The sequence below is a fragment of the Vicugna pacos genome, chromosome 29 (genome assembly GCF_048564905.1).
Source record: "Vicugna pacos chromosome 29, VicPac4, whole genome shotgun sequence".
Lineage (NCBI taxonomy): Eukaryota > Metazoa > Chordata > Mammalia > Artiodactyla > Camelidae > Vicugna > Vicugna pacos.
Window position 1 is genome coordinate 19,468,445 of NC_133015.1, and position 26,925 is coordinate 19,495,369.

Below are 26,925 nucleotides of genomic sequence, written 5' to 3' on the forward strand. Positions count from 1 at the left end.
GTTTGGTTTTTTTTTCCACTATGGTTTACACAAGCTTCTTAAAGGTATGTGAATATCAGTTTTTATAGAAATGCATTTGGAAATATTTAAATTATGAAAATTTGGGGGGTAGGGTATAGCTCAGTGGTAGAGAGCATGATTACCACAAAAAAATTTACAAAAATTTCAATTATTTTTAGTATAAACTTGAGCAAATACTGTTTTGAAGTCTTATTTAAACTTGGTTAATTTGCATAACTGATCTCCAGAACTAACTCCAAGGGCAAGGCTTTCTGGAGTTGGTTTCTCATTATTAACAGTGCTGGGTAGTGTACGAAAGGCCACCATTAAGTAAACAGACTGTGGGTGCCTGATTGCCTTGTTCCTTCTAAAAACTTCACATACAGTCATTTATTCCTATTCCCAGAAGGAGACAGTCTATGTAAATAATTTTCATAGGCTTATGAAGTAACATTTACCTATGAAACAAGACAAACTGGCATTTTTCCAATTCTTAATCTGATGTGAAATAATAACTGTAGCAAAGGAAATGGCATCCTTCATATGAAGCTCCTTTCTCAGCCGTCACTCCGCTGCGACCCTGCGTGTGGGGATGGGAGACCGCTTGGGGAAGTAGCTTCTCGCCGTGTGAGTTACACGCCACGCTCTGTGTAGATACGGGTGCTTATGTTCATTTTACTTTTCTATTATATAGAAGCACTTCGTAACAAAGATTTTTACGTTTCCTAATGGAGATAAGGTTAGCCATACAGCTGCTGCTATTTAAAATATTACAGGAGGGAAAGCCAATTTTAGTTGGATAAAGTTTATACCTAAGTTAGTATGTAGTCCAATCCTTTCATTTTTTTCAGATAAGGAAAATAGATTGAATGGTTCTGTCACTTAAGTTTTGAAATAAGCTGCTTTACTTTAGTGATTCCAAAACAGAGTTTCGTGAGCTTGCTCAGTGTCCAGCGCACAGCAGGCACTTTACAATTATTTGTAAAATGAATTAGTGCTGCTGGAAGATGTTTAAATGATTTCTCTCAAAAAGACTGCCAATATGAAGAGCTTGGTATGATCCCTGCACGGAGTTGGTGTGTACATACATACACAGAACTTCCATACAGAAGGTCCACTCGCAGGTATGCATCCAGAGGACCTGAAGGTGGGGACTCAAAAACAGATACTTGCACACCAATGCTCATGGCTTCATCAGTCACGGTAGCCAAAAGGTGGAAACAACCCAAGTGTCCATCGAGAGAAGAAGGAAAAGAAAATGTAGTCTATACATACAATGAAATATTATTCAGCCATGAAAAGAAATGCAATTTTGATATTTGCTACAACATGAATGGATCTTGAAAACATCATGTTAAGTAAAATAAGTCAAACACAGAAGGACAAATACTGTATGATTTCATTTATATGAGATACTATAATAGGCAAGTTAACAGAAGCAGAGTAGAAAAGAGGTTACATTGCGCTGGGGCTGGGGGTAGAAGAGTTATCGTTTCATGGGTGCAGAGTTTTGGCTGAGGGTCATGAAGACGTTTTTGGACTAGGTAGTGGTGAATACCTTGTGAATGTACTTAATTCCGCCTAACTGTACACTTATGATAAAACTGATATTTTCTCATGTATATTTTTCAACACACAAAAAGTTTGCTCTACTATTTTATCTCCAGATGGCTTCCATGTCACTCACTCCCTCTGCACATCTTCATGCTGCCCTTTTATGTTCCCAAGCAACAGCTACTCTGTCACAACAATAGCAATTATAGGAAGCCACTCAGATATACCTCCCAACTTCAGAGATGTAAAATGGGGGGAAATGTGTACCTTAGAAGAAATGAAATGAGGGTCAAGGACTTGGGCTAGAATTAGGCGTCACTGTTTAAGGTAGGACAAGGATGGTAAATGGAAGATACTATATGTGATCCTGAGATAAAGTCATTCTGGAATGTGGGTAGTGAATTAGCAGGCACAAAATTAGCTGATTTAAACTGGTAAGTCTGCTAATTTAGAGCTCAATGCCAGAGTCATAAAACAAAGAATGTGTGTGAGAATTTTGGCAGGTTGTAGCAAAGATCAAAATAATAATACATAAAAGTATACAGACATGAAATAGATATATAACATGAATCTATCTGACAATGAACAGATGTTGAACAAACAGCAGGGTGCTTTACGCTTATCTGATACCCTGCGTTTGCATTTGCTACAACACACGTTCACGTGTATTACCTCATGCAAGAGTGACTTGTCCCTTGCAACATCCCTGTGAGATAATCGAAGGAACCGCATTCAGAGAGGAGCTAGGCACTTCCTTAGAGTCACATCTGATGAGAAACAGAATCAGAGTCCAGCTCCGGCTTTCTGATTCCAAAGCCCAGGGCCTTTTCTCTTCACCACAGGAATGATGATTTCATCTGTTATCACGGAATATGAGCAGCATGTAATTTGGTTCTGTGAGTCCAGATAAGCCAAATATGTGCACTTGAGTAAGTGAATGTGTTCCAGGGTTCATTCCTGGCTGCTGGAATTTAAATGTAATCAGGGTCAAACACCTTACCCCAGAAGGAGTAGGCATAACCATCCCACCTTCCTGACATGTCAGCAGCCCAGGCAAGCAGATCGGTAATGCCCAGAACTGGGTTTAGTCATCTTGCCCAGCACTCAAGAGCTTGTGGCACTAGATTTCACAGCAATGACCTCTTGAGACCTAATTTCCTCAATTCTAAATAGGGATGCTACCCACATATTGACTCTCTAGCAGAATCCCCATATAGGGCGTAACCCATAGAGTAAGGGCTATTTTAGTAGAAAGAGCCAAAAAGATGCTCTTGAAATGGACCACCTGGCTCTCAGCCCACCTGCCCCCCACCTCATTTGTAGATAATATACTGCAAGGTAGTAACCCAGAAGCAGTACCACATCCCCCTGGTAACGGCAGAGACTGGAGCTGTTGAGCTTGCTCCTTCAGCTAGCAAAAGCCAAGCGGGTCTTAGAAGATGACTGTGGATTATTACAGACTTGACCAGGTGGTGATGCCAGTTGTAGCTAAGGTTCCAAGATACGGTTTCTTAACTGGAGCAAATAAACATTGTGCTATTGACCTAAAACAAAACAAAACAACAACAGAAACCACTCTCCAGTTTCTATCAGCGGAGATAATCAGAAGCAGACTGCCTTTATGCTGCAGGGGCCCTGCTCGTACCTCAGGGTCATGCAAACGCTCCTACTTTCTTACATAATGTCTTCCAGAGAACTTGGTCATCTTAACATGCCACACAGGTTGGTCAGACAGGGTTCAGGTTTCTGACCGGATGCAGATGGCCTCCTCAAATTAGATAACTTAGAACAGTTCAAGAAAGGGACAGCAAAGGTATGGGAAACATGAAGTCATTACATCCTCATATTTTGTACTGGGCTGGTGCCAACCCAAATTCATGTCCTTCCCAGAACCTCAGAATTTGACCTTATTTGGAAATATAGGAGAAGGGGGCAAATAAACTTATGGATAAAATTGGTTGCATTAACCCCACAGAGAAAACATTTCTTCAAGTGAATTTAAAACACAAATATTTGACCATATGCCCCTCATAGGATAGACTTGGGTTTTTAATATTCATCATTATTCATTTTATCCTGAATGTGCACACACGGCTTTTTGGGTCAGAGACAGAGTTCTTACCGAAAGTTTACAGTAAATAGTAAGTGAATTAGTTCCCCTGTCCTGGTCTTTAACCCCAGGGCAACTCGATAAAAACTAAAGGAGAGTTTGACTACATGAGTGGTCCAGTACCCCCACTGGAGACAGTTAAGGGAGAATGACTTATTCTGGATAAAGAGGGGGAAAGGCAGCTGTTCTCTCTCCTATGAGGGTCTCCCCCTTACCTACTTACAGATCTTTGGTATGTAAATAGTCTCCCCAGGAGCCAAACAGATGCACTAGTCTCTCTTCAACTGTCAGCTCCTACTATTTAGGGATGTTGCCTAGTTCCCAGGGCAGCCCTTCCAGACCCTCCGGCACCAGCAGGACTTAACCTAGGAGCTGAGATGTGGTCATCTGGCTTTCTCCAGGAGATTAGAGAAGTTTTCCCATCCTTTCAGGTCAGAGCAATTAACTAGACCCACAGCTACATACTTAATTCTCTTCGTATGTGAAGATGTTTCTGTGGATCTAAGGCTTTTTATAGGAACATTAGGCAGAAAGTTTTTATTTCCACACAAACAAATCCTAAGGACAGAAAGTACCACAAAGAAATTTTTACCAGCATTCAGTAATCTTATTTTTAGTAGTATTGTTGATACTGCCAATTTTTAATCGTTTTAATTACATGGATATTTTATATGTATACTAGCAAATAAAGTAATATTTTAAAATAAAGGCATATTTGATATCACATATACATGAATTAAGCCATGATAAATTTGAGAAAATTCAATTTCAGTTTCTTTAAATTATTTGATGCCAGTTATTGTCACTCTTTGTCAAATTTATCTGGAGAAAAGGCACTTGAGGCATAGAAATCTATGAGATTTCCATAGAAGGTAGTCTTGCCTAACTGGGAAAACACCAAGGTCAGAGCAGTTTAGGGAATGCAGAAACCCATGTTACTGACAACCTGAACTCCAGAATGTCCCACAAAACTGCAGAACATACCTCTGTGAAGACAGAAGGCAATGATGCTAGCCCTGTGAATTGTCTCTTCTCCTCGTGCAAATCCTAATGATCCTGCCAATTCAAAACCTTTACATTATATGATTAAAACATAAAAGCAACTATGTACGTATCAATTAGTAGTAAGATTTCCAGTGGAAGAAAACAGGGACACAAACCTACAACCCACGTCGATCAGTAACAACACGGCAAGCTTCTGTTTGGTTGGGAAGAATTAGTATGACTTTGACGATGATGTCTTTTCTGCTTAAAACAATGCGTTTTCTAGTTCTCACCACTAAGAGCGCCTAGAACCCAAGACAACCCAGTAGAAATGAGCAAAAATGGCAGCATCTTTTTCCTCGTCCAGTCACCCCGCACAGAGCCCCCATGGGGACCCACTCTGCAGATTTCTAACACACACTGGTTCTGCCAGAATTCATGCTTGTGATCGAGGGAGCAGTCTAGCAGGAACTCTTCCATGCCTGTCTTCTTTAACTCAGCTCTGTGTTTGTGAGACGCATGCCCACTGTGTGTGGTTTTAGTTTGTTCATTCTCATTACACACAGTGCTTGAGTGCCTGAATATACCACAATTTATTTATCCTTCCTACTGTTGATGGACAGTTTCTTTGTTTCCAACTTGGGATACCACAAATAGAGCACCTAAGAACATTTTTTTACATGTCTTTTGTTGAACATATAGGTTTTTATTGAACATATGTGTTATAGATAGAGAGAGACACATTTTGTTGTATGTATGTTTTACATATGAACGTATGTATATATACACATAGGACTGAAATTGCTGGTCATTAGGCATAAATAATTTCAGCCTTAGGAAATACTGCCAACCAGTTAATGAGAAAATCAAACATTGATCTTACCTTCCCCATAAAAACTGAATTTCAAGTTAACAAAATAATTGATAAGGGAACGTTCTTATTCATAGAAAAAGTCCTTCTAATAGATGAGAAGAGAATGATAAGTTGGAAAATGACCATTCTGCAATCCCTAATAAAGTAATGGGCCCAAGCAAAGAATGTCGTCAGGAGATGCTAAAGCCACTAGGTGAAAGGGAAACGGAAAGCTTTCAAACAGATGGATCAGGGCGACAGCATCAAAACCAACAAATCAGTATTAGTAAACTATAAAGAGGACAACACAGACATTATGCAAAGAAGATTTAAAGATCCAAAGGAGAGTCACCTCATGAAATATTCTTGCCAAAGTAAGATTGGACCTAAATCTAATCAGACATCTAGATCTACTTATCATTTATAGAAACCACAGGGGAAAGGGGGACAATTCAATGAGATCACAAAGGAGCAATCAGCCAAATCTAGCATGTGGTAGATCCTAAGGAAGACTGACCTGGCTAGTCCAACAATTTAATGGTATTTAAATTTAAAAGAAAAAGGGAGAGCTATTTTTAACACTTAGGCTAACCAACCAAATGCAGTGTGTGGATTTACACGGGTCCTAATTTGGATAACTTAAGTGAGATATTTTTGAGATAATAAGGGAAATTTGAATTTAGACTGAGTATGAGAGGATATTGGGGAATTGTGAATTTTTTGTGCAAAATGATTTTTTGGCAATATACAGAAAAAGAAAAAAGGCACATATAAGTGTTTACCGGGAAAATGATTCTTTAAAATGTAGGCAATCTTTAAAATGCTACAGCTTCTTTAAAAAGCAGGAGAGGCAGATAGGCAAAGTATCATTGGTTTTTGAAGCAGGTGGTTCATTAATATTCATTACTCTTCTCTCTACATATGTTGACAATTTTCCACCGTAAATATTACTTTAAAAAATTGTAAATAAAGTTTCCCACATAATGCAGGGGGAAAATGTGCTTCAGGGGAAAATTCTGCATTGTACACACTTCAGAGCTTACCCTCTGCACTATCTGATTCTGATTCGGTCTAAGTTATTTCACAACAAGGTAAGCTGCGGTCACTGATGGCCATGGCAAATAATTTCCTTTTAAGAGCATGCAGATTCTGCCCCTACCTAGTAGAGTTTCAATTGGCCTCTCTCCCTTACTGGGGAAGAAGTTAGTTTTGTCTCCATTAGCACATTCATTTCAACACCCTTTCCTCCATATAAATATGTGTTATTTTGACCTCTCCTCTGAGCCTCATGTAACATCTGCCTGGGTCCCAGCTTACAAGTTAAATAGAATCTTTAACACGTGTTCATTCTTCTGTCTATATGAGTCATAATTTCCATCTTTTGGGGGAGTTATCTCTTAATAGTGATAATAATTAGTATTTATGTCTTTCTTGTGAAGCTAAAAGTAAAATAAACTAATTGGTATGCTTATGAATTAGTACATGTTGATGAGTAATTGTTAAATAATTTCAGAGTAAATTGTAAGATGCTTGTACAAATATTAACCAACTCTTCCATTGTTTCTTGTTTTGGTTTGTTCTTTAGCCTTTTTTTTTTTTTTTTGGATGGAGGTACTGGGAATTGAATCCAGGATGTCATGCATGCTAAGCATGTGCTCTACCACTGAACTATACTCAACCCCTCTTCCATCGTGGTTTACATACCACTAGTTCCAGAAACCCCTTTGGAATCTTTGTACCAGCGATCTGGATGCACCTGCAGTAAGCAGGTGAGCTCACCAAGGTAACATAGGAATGACGAGAAATTGAAAACACTTCAAAACAAAAAATAACATCTCTGGAAAACTTGTGCCAAGAAGTCTTACATTTCTGTACAGATATAAGATACGTTGTTGAAAAACCCAAACATGGTCTGCGTTAGCAAAAAGTTACCATGTTTTAGTTTAGGAGTCATGCCAACACTTCTCCATCTTTGTTTCTTTCTCTTTGCCTTTTTCTTCCGTGGCACTAACTGCAGACACTCAGATTGCTTCACATTTTGGCTACAAATATCCACTGCTACCACTGCTACCTCTGGGCTGTTAGGAGCCGTCTCTCACGGCCATCTGGGCTCCACGTTTGTTCGCATCGATTTGTGGCAATCGATTAAAATCAACCAGCAAACGTTCTTTTGTGTTTATCTTGTCAGAGTTTCACAAATGCAGACCTAACCAAATTGGACTCTATACCCACACTCCACACTCACTTCCAAAAAAGGATGCTATAGTGCTGATACTCTAGCTACCTCCGGGCTCTCTCACTGAACTTTCTGCCCAATTTCAAAAAAAGCATTGCTAATTACTAAGAAGAATGTGCTGGGAAAAGTTGAAAGAGAAGAAAATATGCTATATACACTCTTTCTCACTAATTTACTTTTAAACATTTTAAACTGCTAAAGACTGGCTTTCCTTGTATTTTCAATTATTTGAGCTCCAAGTAAGGCTTTGCAGTCTACCCCTTTTGATTAGTACCTTCTTCCTAATGTGATTTCTAGCATTTACCTGTCACATAGTATTGTTGTGAAAAAATATGTTACAGCTCGGTGTTACAGCTCAGCTGTGACAGCAACCTGGATCTGGGCGAGAGACCAAGCAGCACTCCGAGAGTTGGAGAACTCAGGTTTACTACGCCAGTGGGCCTAAAGAATCCCAGCTCTGGACTCCGTCTGTAGGTTTACACTGGCTTTTATAGGCTGTTAGTTTCCACTTTGCAACATCATATGCAAATGAGGTATAATGAAAGTTGACTAATTAGGAACAAGCTTGTAGAGATGGACCAATCAGGAGGGAGAGAAATAACCAATCAGGAGTGAAGGAAATAACCAATCATGAGTGAGCTCAGGGAACCAATAGAATTTTAGGTGTAAGTAAGCTGTTTCAGAGGCAAAAAGTGAGATAGAGCTTCTGGGCCAGAGAACCGCATGGTGCTGGCAGGAGAGTAGTGGCCCTGCTTGGGGGTCCTGCCAGTCTTTTTATGGGGCTTCCCGCCTCAGTATATATTCAGTAAGAATTAGTCTGTCTCACAGAGTCCCCCTTGGGAAGACAGGTCAATTCTCAGGTAGTTATAATGGGTAGAGATCAAGAAAAGACCAGTTTAACAATATTTCTGGCTTCACATAATTTTCCTCTTTCATCTTCCTCATCTGGATCACTTAGATGATGTCATATGAGGACTTTGGACTATCTGCTGAGGGACTAGATAGACATGGTGGCGGAACGTAACAGAGGAAGTACAGAGTGTTCAAAACTTGTTTTGGTAATTGCTAGTCGTTTATTTGTACAGGTCATTGGTAGAGCAAAGTGCCAAGAACTGAGAAGACTTTGCCTGGACTGGGAGCAAAGGGAAGAGTCATGAGTCAGTGAAGGTAGCGTGTGGGGATGTGCATTTTGGAAGCCACTTTGATAACACAGTTTGAGGTGAGGAGTCCGTTTGAAGCCTTCATGGAAGGGGTCAGGAGAAGGGCTCAGGAGCGAGTCTGCAACGAGCCGTCCTTTAAATGGTTGGTCTAAGGCTCCTTCCAGCTCCAGGGGACAGAGAGAGAGAGGAAGAGGGAGAGAGAAGGAGAGGGAGAGAGAGACAGAGATAGACAGGAACAGAAGAACATAGGAAGGAAGGAAGGAAAAAGAAAAGAAAAGGAGGGACGGAGGAGAGACATGGAGGAAGGAAAGAAAGAAAAAGGGAAAGGAAGAAAGAAGGGAGGGAGAGAAGGGAAGGAAGAAAGACGGAAGAAAGGAAGGAAAAACAAAAGTTCAATAGATTATTGTCAAAACATCCCGATCGCAACCAGTGCGGGCAAACTTTCTGACATCCTCCCCTCGGCGTTGAACACCAGTGACTCCCTTCACTGGGAAGGGCTGGGGTTACTACCCAGCGCTTCCAGGACGGTGAGCACGGTGGGGACACCACGTGGTCCCCGGGGCGCGGCGGCCCCCCGCAGGGGCGGAGCGGAGCGTGGGTGTCGGCGGCCCGGGCCCGCGGAGGCGGGCCGCGAGGGCGGCCCCGCGCCTTTTCCGGGCCCCGGGCAGCGGCGGGAGCGCGGCGGCGGGCATGGCGGAGGCGCGGCCGGGGCCCGCGGCGGGGGCGCAGCTCAGCGCGCTGCCCGACCACTCGCCGCTGCTGCAGCCCAGCCTGGCCGAGCTGCGGCGCCGGGTCCGCGCGGCCGGCGCGCTGCGGGCGCCGCAGCCGCTCAGCGACGCCTTCCTGCTGCGGTTCCTGCGCGCCCGGGACTTCGATCTGGACCTGGCCTGGCGGGTAAGGGGGCCTCCGCGCCGCGCCCGCCGCGGAGGACGGGGCCGGGAAGCCGCGGCCGAGCCCGGATCCCCGGAGACGCCCGCTCGCCGGCGGGACCTCGGAGGGGACGCGCCCCGAGCGCACTGGGCGGCGGGCGCGGGTGTTCTGAGGAATCCCGCGCTGGTCCTCCCAGTTTCTCTGGGTCGTGGAAACGGGAAACCTCGGGAAAAGCTGGAGCCCTCTGGGGTGAGGGCCCGTTTGACCTCAAACACGGAGACCTTGCCCTCGATGAGTCTCCTGAAGCTATAAAGTTTGGGGGAAACGCCTTACTTTGGTGGCAGAGGCGGTGAGATGAAACAAAATTGCAGCTGAAAAGTAGGGAACCTAGATTTAGTGCATTTTAGCAGGTAACTCCACGTGCAGTTGCGAAAATTAAATTGCCTGTAAAACTGAAGGTCTGAAGCCGAATTTTAGCCCTAAAAAGTATTATTACTAGTAATACTTAAGTGTCAAGACAGTAAAGCGGTCCAGTACATCTTTTGAGTGGAAGAATGGGGTTGAGGATATTGCTCTGTGTTTTCAGGTATCTTACAACTGGTTGAGAGCAGGGCGGTGGGAAGACAGGAATCAGGGAGAAGGATGCGACCTTGAATTCTGTCCCTTTGGGCTCAGCATCCTCACCTGTGAAATAACGGTGGGAACGCCTCCCTCAGTGACTGGTGCCCAGGACTGAACATTAACCAATTTAACAGAAAACGACGTACCCGGCGCAGAGCCTGGCATGTAGTAAGCACTCAGCAGTCGAACCTGACCTAGCCCTTCCTCCAGGTGGCTCCCTCGGTGTCACACAGCCGGCAGGGAGGCAGAGGAAGTATGATAGTTCGAGTCCCCGCGTGTTTCAGTATGAGGATTCTTGATAAGTAATTCTTAACTGAAAAAGTAAAAAATATAGACGGTAAAAAATAATCCATAAGTAGTAAGGAATGCAAAGTAAGTTCCTAAAAGTAACTTTATAAAGGAAAACATTTCCCACCCCAAACCTTAGTTTGCCAACTGCCTGCCCAGCAGTGGTTACTGTTCGACCCTTACCTTTCCAGCTATAATCTCCGTTCACACAAGCTAATGTATATGTGAGCACATTTTGCCTTTTTTTGCCCAATTTATCATAGAGATCAACCTATTTCAGCATGTGTATTATTGTTATTCTTTTGGGGTGTGTGCTATTCCACTGCACCAATTTCATATATTAAAATGTATTAACATATATTACAACATATTGTAACACTAATACATGTATTAAATGTATTAATCGCAATGGTGCCATGCGTGCTGTTCGTTCTTTCATTCAATGACTATATTTTTAATTCCTACAGCTTGCTTGGCAGTTCACAAAATACAATAAACATGACAAATGGGGGCTCTTCCATCACCAGCTGGGTGTTTTAGTATGTCTCTGTATGTCTGTCATTGTGCAAAAATAGGAAAATCCTTATAGGAGAAGTTCGACTTGTGTAACTGCTGGATGAAGTGAGATGTGGGTCTTCAGTGTTGGTGAATATATCAACTGTCCTCCAGAGTGTCTGCACTTATTTTATTGCTTCTATATTACATAATGGTACCTTCTTCCCACATTATCACCCACACTGTTTCATCCCATGTTTGTGATCTGTGTGTCAACCTGCTAGGTGAGGAACTGGTTCTCATTATTATTATTATCATATGCATTTATTTAATTTCAAGTGAGGTTAATCATCTTTCATATATTTAACATTTTAAAATTCCTTTCTAGTTAACTGCTTGTCTTGGCTATTTATTTATTTTCTTCCACTTTATTTACATAAAATATTAAAAAAATTATTAATTTATTCATAAAACATCCTTAAATGTTAAAGAAAATAGGCTGTTGTCCTAGTTCATTGTTTGTCTCTTGACACGTTAATGCTATTTTCTTTCTGTGAAGCATTTTAATTGGGTTCTTTGGTTTTCTGTTATTGAGCTGTATGAGCTGTTTGTATGTTCTGGGGATTAATCCCTTGTCAGTCACATCATTTGCAAATATTTTCTCCCATTCCGTACATTGTTGTTTTGTTTTGCTTATAATTTCCTTTGCTGTGAAAAAGCTTATAAGTTTAATTAGGCCCCATTTGTTCATTTTTGCTCTGTGAAGAATTTTAAAGTTTTTATGTAATTAAATGTATTGATTAGATTGTTCTCTGATTGCTTCTGGGTTTCATAAGCTCTCATGTTTTGCAAAATTTTCTCTAGTAATATACGACTTCTGTTTTTTATGTTGGAGTTGTTGACCTACTGGACTTTATTTTGACTTTTAAGAATGAAATAGGAACCTATTTATTTTTGTTCTATCAGATGGCTACCCAGGGATCCTGATATTTACTCAGCAGCTACTAACTATGAAGACACAGTCTTAGGTCCTATGAAGAGTGCAGTTTAAATGTGGTGTTAAACATATATATGTGTAGGAGTAACTAACAATTAGAAGTGTTTAATTACAGGTTTCACTTAGTTGCTTTTTAAAAGTAATATCTAAGTCGAAAATGGAATAAAATTTACCTCCAGTGTCTCAGTTATACATTTTTTCTGTGTTATTTATCTTCCTGAATTGCTTTCATTGCATCATGTCCTTGAAGAATTGGCTAGCAGGATGCTGTCTGAATACACTGGACAGGAATCAAGTTTCTGACTGTGAACTCTTTGCCCTATTTTTCTGCCAACTGGGAAGGAGAAAGAGGGTTAGAGGATGAAGCTATTTTTTCATTTTCCTCCACAAAAGCAGTTAATTCAACTCTAACTCCCTTGTTTAGCGTGTAAAAGACCTATGATCTTAGTGCATGAAGGAAACTTAGTAAGGCCCTCAGTTATAATGAAATTTCTCATTATTCTAGTTTTTGTATTTGAAGTTATAACAAATTAGCGACTTTTTAGAATTCTACTAGTTTCTGGGGTGCCAGGTCCTTTGGTAAGTCGTGTTCATGTGGATTATCTCAGTATTTTCTCACTTTAGAAGAAACTGAGATGTAAAGAGTAAGTCACTTGCTCGAAGTCACAGTTATTAAGTGGTAGAGCAAGGGTTTGAACTTGGGTTGAACTCAGGGGAGCCTGTGCTCTCAAGTACGCCTTCCCCTTCTGTTTAAAAACACTGAACATAAAACAACCAGCTGTTATCCTCTGTCTGTTCTATACATTCTTGAGAATTCCTATCTTTTATAAGTGAATATTCCAGTTCCTTATATTTTTTGCTCCACGTAATACATTTTAAATTCATTAATTTTTATGGTTTTCCCAAAGACTTAAAAGTTTTCAAAATTCCATTGACTCTCCCTGCTCATTTCCCACTAAATGCAGCTTCTTTTGTAAAACTTACCATACCAGCGTGTCAGTTTCAGTCTCTGCTCTGCTCCTGATGGTAATATCTTTGAGGTTTAGTTTTCTTACCAATAAAATGGGTAACCTCTCAGAATGGTTGTGAGGGGGAATTGAAATTCTGCCTTTAAACCCTATAAAACTGGCACACTTCTTTTCCGAGAGGACGCCAAATGGAGGGTGACGCCGGTGCTGCGGGAGGCCCCGGAGGCCCTGGGATGGGAGGCCTCAGTGGCTTCCGTGGAGGCTTCGGCAGCGGCGTCCGGGGCCGGGGTCGCAGTCGGGGCCAGGCTGAGGCCGCGGCCACTGAGCACGCAGAGGCAAGGCAAAGGACAAGGAATGGCTCCTGGTCACCAAGCTGGGCCGGTTGGTGAAGGACATGAAGATCAAAAGCAGGCCCGTGCTGGTCAGCGGACCAGGTTCAAGGCATTTGTCACCACTGGGGATTACAATGGACTTGTCGGTTTGGGTGTTAAGTGCTCTAAGGAGGTAGCCACAGCCATTCAGGGGGCCATCACCCTGGCCAAGCTCTCCATTGTCCCTGTATGGTGAGGCTGTTGGGGGAACAAGATGGGCGAGCCCCACACCGTTCCTTGCAAGGTGACTGGCCGCTGTGGTTCTGTGCTGGTGCGCCTCATCCCTGCACCCAGGGGCACTGGCATTGTTTCAGCCCCGGTGCCCAAGAAGCTGCTGCTGATGGCTGGAATTGATGACTGTCACACTTCTGCCAGGGGCTGCGCTGCCATGCTGGGCCACTTCGCCAAGGCCACCTTCCATGCCATCTCCAAGACCTACAGCTATCTCACCCCTCATCTTTGGAAAGAGCCTGTGTTCACCAAGTCTCCCTGTCAGGAATTCACTGATCGTCTCGTCAAGTCCCACACCAGTGTTTCTGTGCAGAGGACCCAGGCTCCAGCTGTGGCCACCACATAGTTTTGTATGCAAAAAATAAAGTGAATGAAGCCTGGGAAAAAAAAACTGTCACAAAATGGTTGTAATTCTGTTTGAAAGTATATGAAACGTGTAAGAAGAAACATACTCTATTGCAAAGCATAGTTAAAATAAGCCATAACTTTTTCTATTTATTTATTCCTAATTGTGGTACAAAACAGGTGCTTTTCAGTAATGAGTATTCATTTGCAGGCAGATTTTTTGTTGTTGCTGCTATGAACTTGCAGGGTTTTGTTTGAGAATCACTAAGTAGCGGCTTTTACGTCATTTACGTCATGTATTCAAGTCACCTGGACTCATGTATCAGTGGAAGAGTAGTAATCAAAACATCCGAATTTAGAGCTTTCAGTTTGCAAAAGTTAAGTGTCCAAAGTATGAGGGTGATTTGTGCATCTTTACAAAAGTCATTTTTTCAACTGTGTGACTCTAGCTGGTTTAATGATATATTACTTTATTCTTTCCCGCAACATGTGCCTACTTCCTGAGTGCCAGCGCCCTGCAGAGATCAGTAAGCTGAGGAACCTGCCTCTATTACCTGAAAGACCCCTTTTACTGAAGCTACAACTTTGATTATTCCATGGGGAAAGAAAGCCACTGTTTCTGTATTGGAGCTCACATGCTGCTTCTAGTGTTTTCCTTGAATCAGAATTAAAATGACTATTTGTGCATGTGCTGGAACTATCAAAAAGGAATGAGCATTAAAAATGCTGTTAACACTTATTCTGATGCCTCCTAAAACAGGAGGAGGAGGAGGAGAAATTCACCTTATAGAAAAAAATTGAGAATGCCAAAAATCATGACAAGGAAAATGGAAATATAATAAAGTTTAAATGCATAACTTGATGTCAGTATTCTCCACAATACACTGACAATGTCTGTATTATTTGTAAATATAATGGAACCATTTTTGGTGGCTCGTTTGGGGAAAAAAAGAAAACAGGTTTTTTTTTTCTTTTCTTCTTTCCTTTATTTCTTTTTTAATTATGCCCACGTATGCTTTACTCATAACCCTGCAAGGCAGACACTGAGGAACAGGACTCAGAGGAATTAAATACGTGCCCAAGATCACACAGATAATAAGGGGTGGAGCCGAGGTTCTGAAGCAGCAGCCTGGGAATTTCATTACATCACACTTGTCTGTATGGCCCAGTTGGTCACCCACAGGTCAGATCCCAGGAGAGCAGGGACTTATTCTGTCCACGGCTGTAGCTCAAGCGCCTAACACAGTGTGTGGAACATTATAGATGCTCAAAAACATTTGTAGAGTTAATTCAATTGATTTCTGTCTTCCTTGTTTCAAGAAAGACTAAAGGTGGATGTTTCAGTTATCAATGGCTGAGTAACAAAAGGCCCTCAAATCAAGGTGCTTAAACCATAGCTATTAATTTGTGACTCTTCACTTTGGGCAGTGATCAGTGGGGATGGTTTATGTCTGGTCCACATTGCATGAGATGGGAATGTGGCTGATGTCAGACTGGCTGAGATGGCCTCTCATCATCCAGGGCCTTGCTCTGCATAGATTCATTGTTTAGTTATCATCTTGCATGATCTGGATCACAGAAAGCAAAAAGCAAAGACCCCAGGCTTCTTAACCTAGCACAGTGTCACTCCTGTCAAAGCAAGACAGGAGGCCAGCTCAGCTGCGAGAAGAAGGAGTCAAACGGATTCTACCCCTTGGGGGAGGGAATGACATGTGTACACCAGGAGGGGAGGCACTGTTGACAGCTGTCTTTGGGAGTCTAGCTGCCACAGGAGACAAGTAAGAATTGCTCATCTTGGAATCTGTGGCTAACTCCTATCACCTGAGAGCCTTGAAGAGGACACTTTTCATTTTCACTAACGATAACCCCAGACTAAAACCATGGCTGAAGAGACGGCAGAGGCCCTCTGTCATGCCAAGGCTTTCATTTTTACAAAATGCTTACCAGGTATGCTATCTGCAGACTTTTTATTTCTATTTTATTTTTCTATTTTATTTTTCAGTTACTAAAAAACTACTGTAAGTGGAGAGCAGAGTGTCCAGAAATAAGTGCAGATCTCCATCCTAGAAGTGTCCTTGGCCTGCTGAAGGCCGGCTACCTCGGCCTCCTGAGAGCCAGGGACCCCGCGGGCAGCAAAGTCCTCATTTACAGAATCGGTACGTCGCACGCAGCGCCTCTGCTGTTTTCTTTTTCTTGACTGCCGTGTTGAAAGCCTCCATGAGTTCATGCATAAGAATTTCGCTTTTTAGGTTTTAACTTAGGTTCGTGCAGTTTGTTTAATGTCCTCCAAATAGAACAAAACTGGCAGTTGTGAGAAAATTATCCCAAACCAATGAAAACCCTGCTTCCGTCCTCCCACACAGCCAACCACATCACCTGAGAGGAAAAGAAAATGGAAGGGAGAAATAGGGGGCGGAAGGTGAACAGGATGAAACATAAAGTAAATCAAACTTATCCGCCATCCAGCGTAAAACAAGTCCAAATACGATTTCTGAGCTGCCATAATACAAGCTCTAGGAGAGTGCAGATTTCATCAGCCCACTGATGCTTCCCAAGCATCGAAACCAGGGCCTGGCACATGGTGGATATTTATGAAGTATTTTTGGAGCGAGTGAGTGAGCAGGGGTGCGGTACAGCCCCAGGCTGAGGAGCAAGAGTTCCTTTCTCAGGACGATGGAAGACTCAGTGGAGAGCGGCACCCGGGGAAATGCTGAGGAATCCGCGTTCCCTGTGCCCCTCTTTGTTTTCACTGCTTCCCCTTCTCGCCGTTAGGTCTGCCTAGTGTTTCCTGGAGGCTGGGGGCCTCTGACTTCTGCCTCCCCCTTAGACCTGTGTGTCATTAAGGACGGCGGGTAACCAAGGGCCCACACGGCCCCAGCATCCTGTCATGGCCCAGTGGAAATGACAAAGATAGCCAACATTTCCTGAGCAGAATCTTATGAATTTATTATTAATCTCATAGAAGCTTTTACATCTGTAAATATTCTGGGGAACTTAAAGAGATTTATAGATTTGCTTCTTCTGCCTGCTCGTAGGTAAGATGCCTGCCTAGAACTCAGCAGTTTGCTAATCTTGCAAGAAGACACTGCATTTAATTCTTGAATGGGCAGCAGAAGACAGGCAAATGAGTCTTTTGTTTGTTTGTTTGTTTCTTTGCTTCAGCTTCTGGGTCATATACCACTGGGTTAATCCTGTCTATGAACCAGACATCACAGCGTCTTTTCCACCCTTTCCTTGCCCCGCGGGTGTTACAGGAAGCTGAGTGAAGTGTATCTGAGCTGGATTAACCGTGGATTGATTATTCAGATTCTTACCAGAAATCAGAGGCTTTTAAAAACAAAGCGCTATTCTACTACGGTGCTTTCGTAGGAATATTCCTGATTATTCCTTATCTTTCTCTATCTTCAAATTTTTCCTTGCTGTTAGACACTACCATTAACATCTAAATCTCTTAAGGATCAGCCATCCAAAATGAAAAAAATCCTCCTCCTCAATCACATTAAGACCTTCCAGCCTCCATCCCAGCCACCTCCCTACACCTCTCTTTCTCAGCCAAACTTTTTAAATTAGTGATGGTCTCCATCCACGCTCTCTCACAGTTCCTCTCAATGCCCCCTGATGTGGTTTCACTCCCACCTCTCTGCTGAAATGACCTGAACGAATCATCAGTGACTTTCTTTTCACCAAATCCAAGGGATATGTTTAGTGCTATTTCACTTGACCGATCAATACAGCAAACCTCCTCCTCTTTTTTGGGATATCCTCTTCCCTTCTCTGATGCCACGTTCTCCTGCTGTTTCCCTCCAGCTTAACTGTCTGTTTCGTCTTAGTCTCCTTTGCTGGCACTGCCTGTTCTATCCCCCCTTTAAATTCTGAAATTCACTAGGATGTTGGCCTCCGCCTCCTCCTCTTACGCTACTTTCTCTCTGTACTATAACGGGGATAGACATGAGTCTAAGACAGTCCCTGCCATAGATCTGTAAGCACAAATAGCTTCCATATTTGTATCCTCACCACAGTATCCCTTTGTCCCCAAGGCTCCATGCAACCAGTGCCCTATTCCAGCTGCCACCAACCGGACATCCTGCAGTCACCATTTTCACATCTTCAAAACTGCTTTTGATCTTTCCTTCCCCAAACCCTTCTCTTCCAGTCCTTCCAATCTCAGTAAATGGTACCACCATTCTACCCAGCTGTCCAAGTCAGAAACTTTGGGTAGTTTTAGAAATTTACCATTCTTTAGTCATGAATCTTTTTTTTTTCCCCCGTTGATCTTGTTAGGCACCGTACGAAACGTTCAGTCTGAAGATTTGCATCTTTTTCCAGCTTTGGAATATTTTTCTCCACTGTTACTATTCCTGCCTCCTCTGTTCCCTGTTCTCTGTCTTATTGCCCTCTAGAACTCTAATTAGCTGGCTTTGGAAACTTCCGGATCTAGCTGCATGTCTCTTAACTTTTTATTCATATGTATTGACTCTTGGCTCTTTTGTGCTGAGATTGAGAGAATTCCTCAGCTTGATATTCCAAACCATTATTCACTCGTTGTCTGTGTCTTTTCTGACAGTCAGTTCCATCAACTGAGATTTGCTTAAATTGTCACCTTTCTGTTTCCAAGACCTCAATGGATTCTTTTTCTTAGTAGCCTATTCTTATGATAATAGCCTACAGTAGCTTTTGTTCCCCCAGTGAAACTAGTTTGCTTCTTTTAATGTTTGTCACTTTATTAGCTGTCTCCTTGAGTTTTACTGCCTTTGTCTATTGAGTTTGGGTCCTCTCTTTGTTGTGTGTCTGTGTTTTTAAAAATATTTCAGTTCTCTGTGGATACATATCTTGTTTCAAGATGGCCTGCTTGCTTATCCATCATTGTCATTTTGGCATGCCATGGCCTGCCGCGGGGCTGGGAGGGGAGAGGAGGACAAGAATGTCAGTAACTCCTTGGCTGAGCAAGGTATTCCTTGTTTGTCCTGGGTGTGGGCAGTTCCCTGGGTGCATCCCTGTCTCAGTTTTCCAAAGCCCACACATACTGTTCTAGCTTGTGTGAACTTGACTCTGCCACACGCTGCTTGTCGCAGAAGGGTGTCAGAGAGATCAGCCTGCCTGTCTGCTCCTCGCCCATTTCCCCTAGCAACCTCTGTGGTTACTATAAGCCCTGGGTCACTCTTCATAATCCCAAGCCTTGCTCTTTGCATTTGCAATACCTTTGAGCTCAGAGCCCCCGCCAGAGGCATTCCCACCTAGAGCTGCAGCCCCTCCTGCGTATTTTGGGCTGTAGTTTTATCTGGCAATCAAATCCAGCCTGCATTCATTCTTTCATCTTCCCCACGCTGTTAAAAATCTGCTCTTTGCTAGGGCTCTGAGGAAGGAGGAAGAAGCAGGCACCTGTTCTTGGACCACCAGTTTGATCTATTATTCAATTCACGATTTTGTACATGATTTATTTCTCTGGATCCTTTAAATGGAATTTGTTTCCTTTTGTAAATCTTTCTGATTCTTTACACAGTGCTGAGATATGACTTAATTTATTTGTTTACTTTTTAAGCACAATGGGACCCAAAAGTTTTCACGGCTTACGATGTGTTTCGTGTGAGTCTAATCACATCTGAGCTTATTGTCCAGGAGGTGGACACACAGCGGAATGGAATCAAGGCTGTCTTTGATTTGGAAGGCTGGCAGTTTTCTCACGCTTTCCAAATTACCCCATCCGTAGCCAAGAACATTGCTGCTGTTCTTACAGTAAGTGTGTGTATTTTAACTGTTCGGGATAATACTTCCAAATAGTAGATATAAATTTAGTTATATGTTGGACAGAGAGAAGGGATAGTACATATATTAGAAAATCAAATAAAATTTTAGAAATGATACATAGAATTCAGTAATTCTAAGAGGAAGAAGTAGAGTGTTATTAATTCAAAAAGAAAGAATGTTGCAACAAACTAAAAATAAGTTCAAAATTTGGAACCACAGAATTTATACATTTAAACAGTAATGTGGTAACTTTATCTTTTTGTCATTTAAATTTTCTTCCTAAATTAAAAACTGACTCAAAAAATAATATTTATGGCAATGATACAACAAAATGTCACATAGATTTTTTGTTAGTATAAATTGGTACTGTTGTTTCAGAAAAAAAACTTTAAAAAATGGCCATCATCTTTGACACAATAATCCTGCTTTGGGACACCTGGCTAAGGAATAATCTTAAATGTAGCAAAGACTTTGTATATAGTGACAGGAGCTTCCTGTGTGCCGGGACTTTGCTAAGTGTTTCAGATGCATTGCTGTTTAATGGCTACAAGCAGCCCATAGCATGTGACTACCATTTTTCCCACGTTACAAATTATTTCACTATGTCAGAGAGGTGACATAGCGATGCCTCCAGTCACACACATTGTCAGCAATGAAGCAAGGATTCCAGTCCAGGGCATCTGAACATAAAGGCTGTACTTACAACCCCCATGGCCTTCTGTACAGAAGGATAGTTACATCAATTTTTGTAGAAGAAAATTAGAAAGAGCTTATTTGTCCAGAAATAGGAAAATGGTTACTTAAATGATGGTACATCCATTGGATAGATTTTTGCAACAATATTAAAACTCACAATGTTTACAAAAATTGCATTATATCAATGAAACAAAACAGGGTGCAAATTACTTAGAGAGCATACTAGCAATTCTGTTTAAAGTAAAATTATTCCTAGAAAGAACCTGAAAGGAAAAGCTCCAAATTGATAACATAGCTGTAAAAGCTGTGTGTGGGTGGGGGGGGCGACAAAAAAGAGTTTTGCACGAAAGAAACTTGGCAGGAAATATCTCTATATTAATAACACATCTTTGGGTAGGGAAACTATTGATGAGGTTTTTCCTTCAATTCTTAACTTTTTAAACCTTCAAAAAAAAAAAAAAGCCTATATTACGTTGATGTGAAAGACTGATACCCGTGTCAAAAATTTAAAGGTGCGTGTTTATAGTACTATTCTTTCAACTTTTATGGAAGTTTGATTTTTGTTTTCCTCAAAATAAAATGGGAGTGGTGGGGGGAAGGTTAAATATGAATATCCAAATGACTCATTGGTTTAAAACAAAACTCACTGGTGTTTTAAAAAGCACCTTTATATGTGATTGGGGAAGACATTTTTCTGTGTCTTATTTATGAAAGATGCAGGTATCAAAATACTCTGCCTAAGGTACAAGGTGAAACCTTTTTAGAGACCTTTTCTTAATCTAGTGACAGTGAACTATAAAGCAGGTTACTGTGTTGATAGAATAATTTTGAAAATAAAGTCACACTTTAGGGACTGCTGTAAGTTCAGCAAGTGTCCAAAGAAAGTGCTTGTCTATAGAATTACATATTGATTTATGCTTTGTTGTTAATAAGACTTTTTTATTTTCCAAAGGATTCCTTCCCATTAAAAGTTCGTGGTATCCACTTGATAAATGAGCCAATCATTTTCCATGCTGTCTTTTCTATGATTAAGCCGTTCCTGACTGAAAAAATTAAGGGACGGGTAAGTAAAACATAATTCGAGTCACTATTCATCTCTACCAAATGTTCCGCTCCTTTTTATTTAAAAATTGCTTTATAATCTCCAACTCCCAACATATACCCAGAATTAGCCCAATGTTTTGAGTACGTATCTAACAAACCAACTACTTTTATACATTAAAATCTGGATTTCGAAAAATCAAGTTAGTGGGGCTGTGGAAAAACCGGACCTCTCATACGTGGCTGGTGTGACTGCAAAATGATATATTCCCTACAGGGGGCAGTGTGGTCATAGTTATCAAAATTACAGCCTCCACATCTCTGGGATTTTATCCTACAGCTATACCTGCACACAAACAGAATTACATACACAAGAGGATTCATTGTAGCAAAAGATTGGAAACTACAAAGAATTCATCATCAGGGAACTTTTCAAATAAACTACGATACAGCTACACAATGGAACACAGTAAGATTTGCAGGATACACTGTAAAGTGAAATAACATGCAGAATAGTGTTTATGATATACTACCTTTTGTATAAAAGCGGAAGAAATCAGAATCCATAGTTATATTTGCATAAAAGTTATCCTTAAAAGGCTATACAACCAAAGTGGTTACCCATGTGGAACAGAATAGAGATATGGATTGGGTGGATGAGGATACAGTCAGGAGCAAGACATCTCACTGTGTATCTTTTATCTTGCTTGGACTTCTAGTCACGTGAATGTATTATCTATGTAAATAAAAAATAAATATACTTAAATCAGACATGTGTAACTGAAAACCACAGTACCCAAGGGATGTGACTTAATGCCATGTTAGTTAAAGCAAAGAGAGTTGATGTTTTTTACCTATCTTGTGGAGTCTTATCTCAGGTAAATACCTAATATCACTTGAGATTTTTCCAGTGTTGAGAAGAGAATCTGAGGTCCCCAAAACGGCAACCACTCTTCCACATTAATCTGTAAAGGATAATTCTTAGAGCATTCATTTAGACAAATACTGACAACATCTAGTGCTTGAACACAAAACAGTTTTTAAAGGCTTTGACAATTTAAGTATCAAAATTATATAAATGTAGAGGTAATATGAGTTGTAATGTAGCATATTTGGAATTTTAGGAACTATATTCCTTCGTATTACGAAAATGTAACATCTTGCATCTGGGCAGACAATTATGACCCTAGAGCTTCTTTTGAAATTTTCCAGCAGGCATTTCTGTCTGTCTTCAAGAAGAACCACCCTTATGAGGATGAGTTCTTTCATTCTATTATTTTTATAAAAGTCAATTTTTTGGTTCATGTTTTTTCTCTTCAGTGTAGCTTAATAATAGCTGGTCATCTTCTTTTGAACCCTGAGAGATGTAAAAATAAATATTTTTATTTGGGGTTATATTCTGGATCAAAAAACCCCAAATACAACAATAAGCCAAATCTTGTAAACAGGAGAATATGAGCAAAAAAAAGGAAGAAAAATTAAAAACTGAGAAGTTAAATGAAGCATTTCAGTGAAAGTTAATTGACATGAATCAGACTTACCAAAATGGGGAGGGGAGGAGGACCAAGTCCAGCCACTTCCCTCTTTAAACAATTTGGCAATACCCTGTGACTGTTCTTATTTTCCCCTTCCTGAGGAGATAGTTGGATTTCTTTTCAGTTCGCTGATAATATTTTAAATATTTTAGAAAAAAAATCAAAGATTAGGACTGAGAGGTTCCTGAGTACAAGAAACTTGTTTCACTCATCTTTTAATCTTAATATCCTAGCACCTAGTAGGTTCTTATTAAATGGTTGTTGAATGTATGGATGAATCCTAGCAGATGAACAAAGATAATTTATGTATTTATTTTTAACAAGATGTGCTTTCAATCAAAGTTTCCAAGTCCTTATTTTAACTTTAGGACATTATATGGTCAATTTTTATAGCTTAAAAATTTGAAAATTTAAAGTTCTCAACCATCACAATTGTCTCTTACTGTTTTACTAGCCAAGAGTATCTATCAACTGTACCACACAATTATTCCCACATACCTAGTGTGATCAGATAAATGCTTTCATTTAATATAAATAAAAGGAAGTACATTTTTTACCGTCTATAGAACAGTCTCAGGATATGAGATATTTTGCTAATAATCACCTATACATTAGGGAATTGAATGTATAAAATGACTTTATTTAGAGTTTTAAAAATCTACTTTTGAAAAAAAAAGAGTATCTTTTTTACTAATCTTGAATAGTTGTAAGGGTGCAAATATAAGAAAACAGTAAGATGATCAGATTCACAAACAGCACAGTCTAAACAAGCAAATTCATTAGCTTCCTAAGCGGAGGAAGAAAGGATGCAGTATCAGCACAGGCTCTCGCATCCTAGGAGGTACCAAAGTGTCTTCCTGTTTTATGGTGTTGATTCTCCATTGACGTCTACTGCACCGAGAGGCAGAGGGCATGGCTTCTAAAACATTTTGGCTGTTTCAGATTCACATGCACGGGACCAATTACAAACAAAGCTTACTGCAGCATTTCCCAAACATTCTTCCACTGGAGTACGGTGGTGAGGAATTCTCCATGGAGGACATTTGTCAGGAGTGGACAAATTTTATCATGAAGTCTGAAAATTATCTCAGCAGCATTTCACAGACCATGAAAGGAGAAGTTACCTAACGTGAATGGCTTCCTAATTCAAGATACATGAGTGAGATCTGACCTGGTTATATGAGTGAAAGGAAAAGAACTTTTAAAACTAATTAATGCTTTTCTGATTGACTGTTTTAATGTAAAAAATCTAACTTGAGCAGCATGGGTATTTGGGAAACTTCTTTACTTGTTAAATGCATTTTCTTTACCTTTGAAGTAATTAAATGTTAGTATATCCTGAAAGCTTATAAAAGAGATTCCTGATTTTTGCACTTGCAAGAAAGTTATCTCTCAAGTACCTACTCGTGTGCACCTTCGTGTGTTTCTGAAGAGTTTTATTTTGAACAAGTTCTCTGGTTACACTGGCTTGGTTATAAATGTATGACTAGTCCACTGAACAGAAATATTAGCATCAATCAACTGATGATAAAAAGTCTATTCACACTCATTTTGGGTGTGTCAGATTAGATTATAAATCAGATTAAAATCTGAATCATTTCTACATAGTTATTTCTGTGGGCCAGAAAGGTAGTTCATCTCAGGGAAATTCTATTTTAGCATATTTGCACAATAAACTTTTGATTGAAGAGTCTACATGTGATAAACTATCGTACGTAGCATCTGTAGGTCTCTGTGAAATGACTCATGTTGATATAATTGACCACATAGAGATGTAGAGATGGAATAATGTTTAGTTGTCGTGTGCATGAACTCTTATTTTTAATTGAACAATAACGCAGCTACACAAGGGAAAGGAAATGTTTACATTTTTTAAATCAGTGTTAATTACACCTGGACCTTTTCAGATTACTCATGAAATAATCTGAGTTTTACTATATTATCGGAATTTCTAGCCAAATTCAACAATTTATATTTACTTAACCTAACCAGTAGTTAGAATGTGCTGTTTGTACTATAGCTGTGTCAAAACATATTTCATTTATTGAGAAAGATATGTCAATATTGCTTTCAGTTGATGACAATTTTAATGGCATTTTATAATTTTTCAGTTTTATTTTAAACATGAAAATGAAAGGACACAGCGTACAAAATTTGTTAAACATTTGTTAGCTTAGTTGGGTTTCAACATTAATCATACAATAGTATCTTTGTGAAAGAACATGTAAAGGGCGTTTTTCTTCATAAGATAATCATTCTAATCAGGTGAGCCGGTAGTTAGGATTCTCTGTACACGTATCTGTGAAAAATTGAGAGTGACTGGGAATGTTCTTTAGAGAACGTGTTTGATTTAGCATTGGGAAGCGAAGTTTATGTTATAACTTTTATTTAAAAAATTAGATCGTGCCTATTTTCTATAAAAACGTTAAAGTCTTCTTTACCAAATCACACAGTTTAAAATTGTGTAATTAAAAATAATGGCAGAATAAAACCATTTAAAAAGTATAAACAATAACCACAAAAAGCCCTGGTTTACCCCAATTTTATTCCTAGAAGAAGGTTTACATCACCAAGTTCCACTTAATTTACATTTGGGTGCTTTAAACACTTTTTTACGACACTGTGAAGGAATGATTACTTTAGCACAAGAATAAAAGATACTATTTTTAAATATCTTTTAAATATGATTCATTGGTGATGTTAACAGTAAAGAGAATTAAAATAAGCCAACCAATAGAAGTATATTTCATGATAGGACTTTGAATTTTTTATAAAATGCAAAAGTTCACTGAAGGACATCAAAAGAACAATGTGAAATAAGCAGATAATTGTATAAGGTGGCAAGATAAACAACTGTTGAACTGTCTCTATTACTTTACTGTGATTGCACCATATGTGCCTTTTAAAGGATTAACACGTGCTCATTGTGTTACTGAACTGCATGATAATTTATTTGTTTTAATATTGTTCAAAAGAAAATAAAGATCTTTCACACAAACTGCAGCTGTTTGTTTTTCATTTTTCAATATGAATGTTAGGTATTCTTTTTCAAAAACTACTTTTCCTTACAGAAAAGTTTAAGAAAAAATTACTGTGTCTAGTTGTCCATTACACAAACATTGCAGCTTGGTTTTTCCCTGCTGCTCAGCTCAACACCATCTTCTCCCATCTTGCTGTGCTTAAAGGGACCATAGGTTAATTTCATAAAACTAAGCCATGCATACTTCAGAAGCTAGAGTGTGTCACTTTATGAGATAATTTGATTTTAAAACTGCTATTAGCCCGGATCATGATTTCAATTGTCAAACTATTTTTCTTACAGAAATAACACTGAAGCCCTAGAGCAAGTAACATCTTTGCCACCTACCTGAATTAAACCAGGAGCTCACAAAACAGGTCACACATACAAACAAGCCCCAAACTCAGCAAACTAGTAATAATAGAGTTGTCTGAAACACTCCTTACTGGCCTTATATACTGAATATCGCCCCACTTACATGCCGTGGGGGAATTATGACTTACGAAGACGGAACCAGACATGATGGCAGTAAAATTAGGATTGGCAGCAGTACCTCCCCACTAATTCCCTGGTTAGCAAGGGCACACCCTCCTCCCTCCCCGAAGGCTAGCACTTGACTGACTGCTCTCCTCTTCTCTCTCCGAGTCCATCATCTGCATCTGGCTATTAAATATCTACTTCTAATAACACTGTAATTAATAATAATTCAATAACATTGAATTAAGTCCTACAGTGAATGGAAAAATTAACTCGATGCTACCTGGAAGAGAGGAAATATTTATCCAAAATAGCAAGATAAAGTACAG

At 40.2% G+C, this 26,925-nt stretch overlaps 1 protein-coding gene and 1 pseudogene across 3 annotated transcripts; both read left to right on the forward strand.

Moving 5' to 3' along the window:
- The first annotated feature begins 8,880 nt into the window (after positions 1-8,880).
- TTPA (alpha tocopherol transfer protein) lies at positions 8,881-24,446 on the forward strand. Of its 3 annotated transcripts, none has more exons than XM_072951669.1 (5): positions 8,881-8,956; positions 16,086-16,239; positions 19,623-19,816; positions 21,477-21,587; positions 24,043-24,446. In XM_072951669.1, exons 1-5 carry the CDS (start codon positions 8,918-8,920, stop codon positions 24,226-24,228), a joined length of 684 nt encoding a protein of 227 aa, XP_072807770.1. In that variant the 5' UTR covers positions 8,881-8,917; the 3' UTR covers positions 24,229-24,446. The 3 variants fall into 3 exon arrangements, with proteins under 3 accessions (XP_072807770.1, XP_072807769.1, XP_072807771.1); XM_072951668.1 differs by lacking the exon at positions 8,881-8,956 and adding an exon at positions 9,539-9,791; XM_072951670.1 differs by lacking the exons at positions 8,881-8,956; positions 19,623-19,816; positions 21,477-21,587 and adding an exon at positions 9,539-9,791.
- LOC102541468 (small ribosomal subunit protein uS5 pseudogene) lies at positions 13,325-14,084 on the forward strand (annotated as a pseudogene).
- Positions 24,447-26,925: the final 2,479 nt, after the last annotated feature.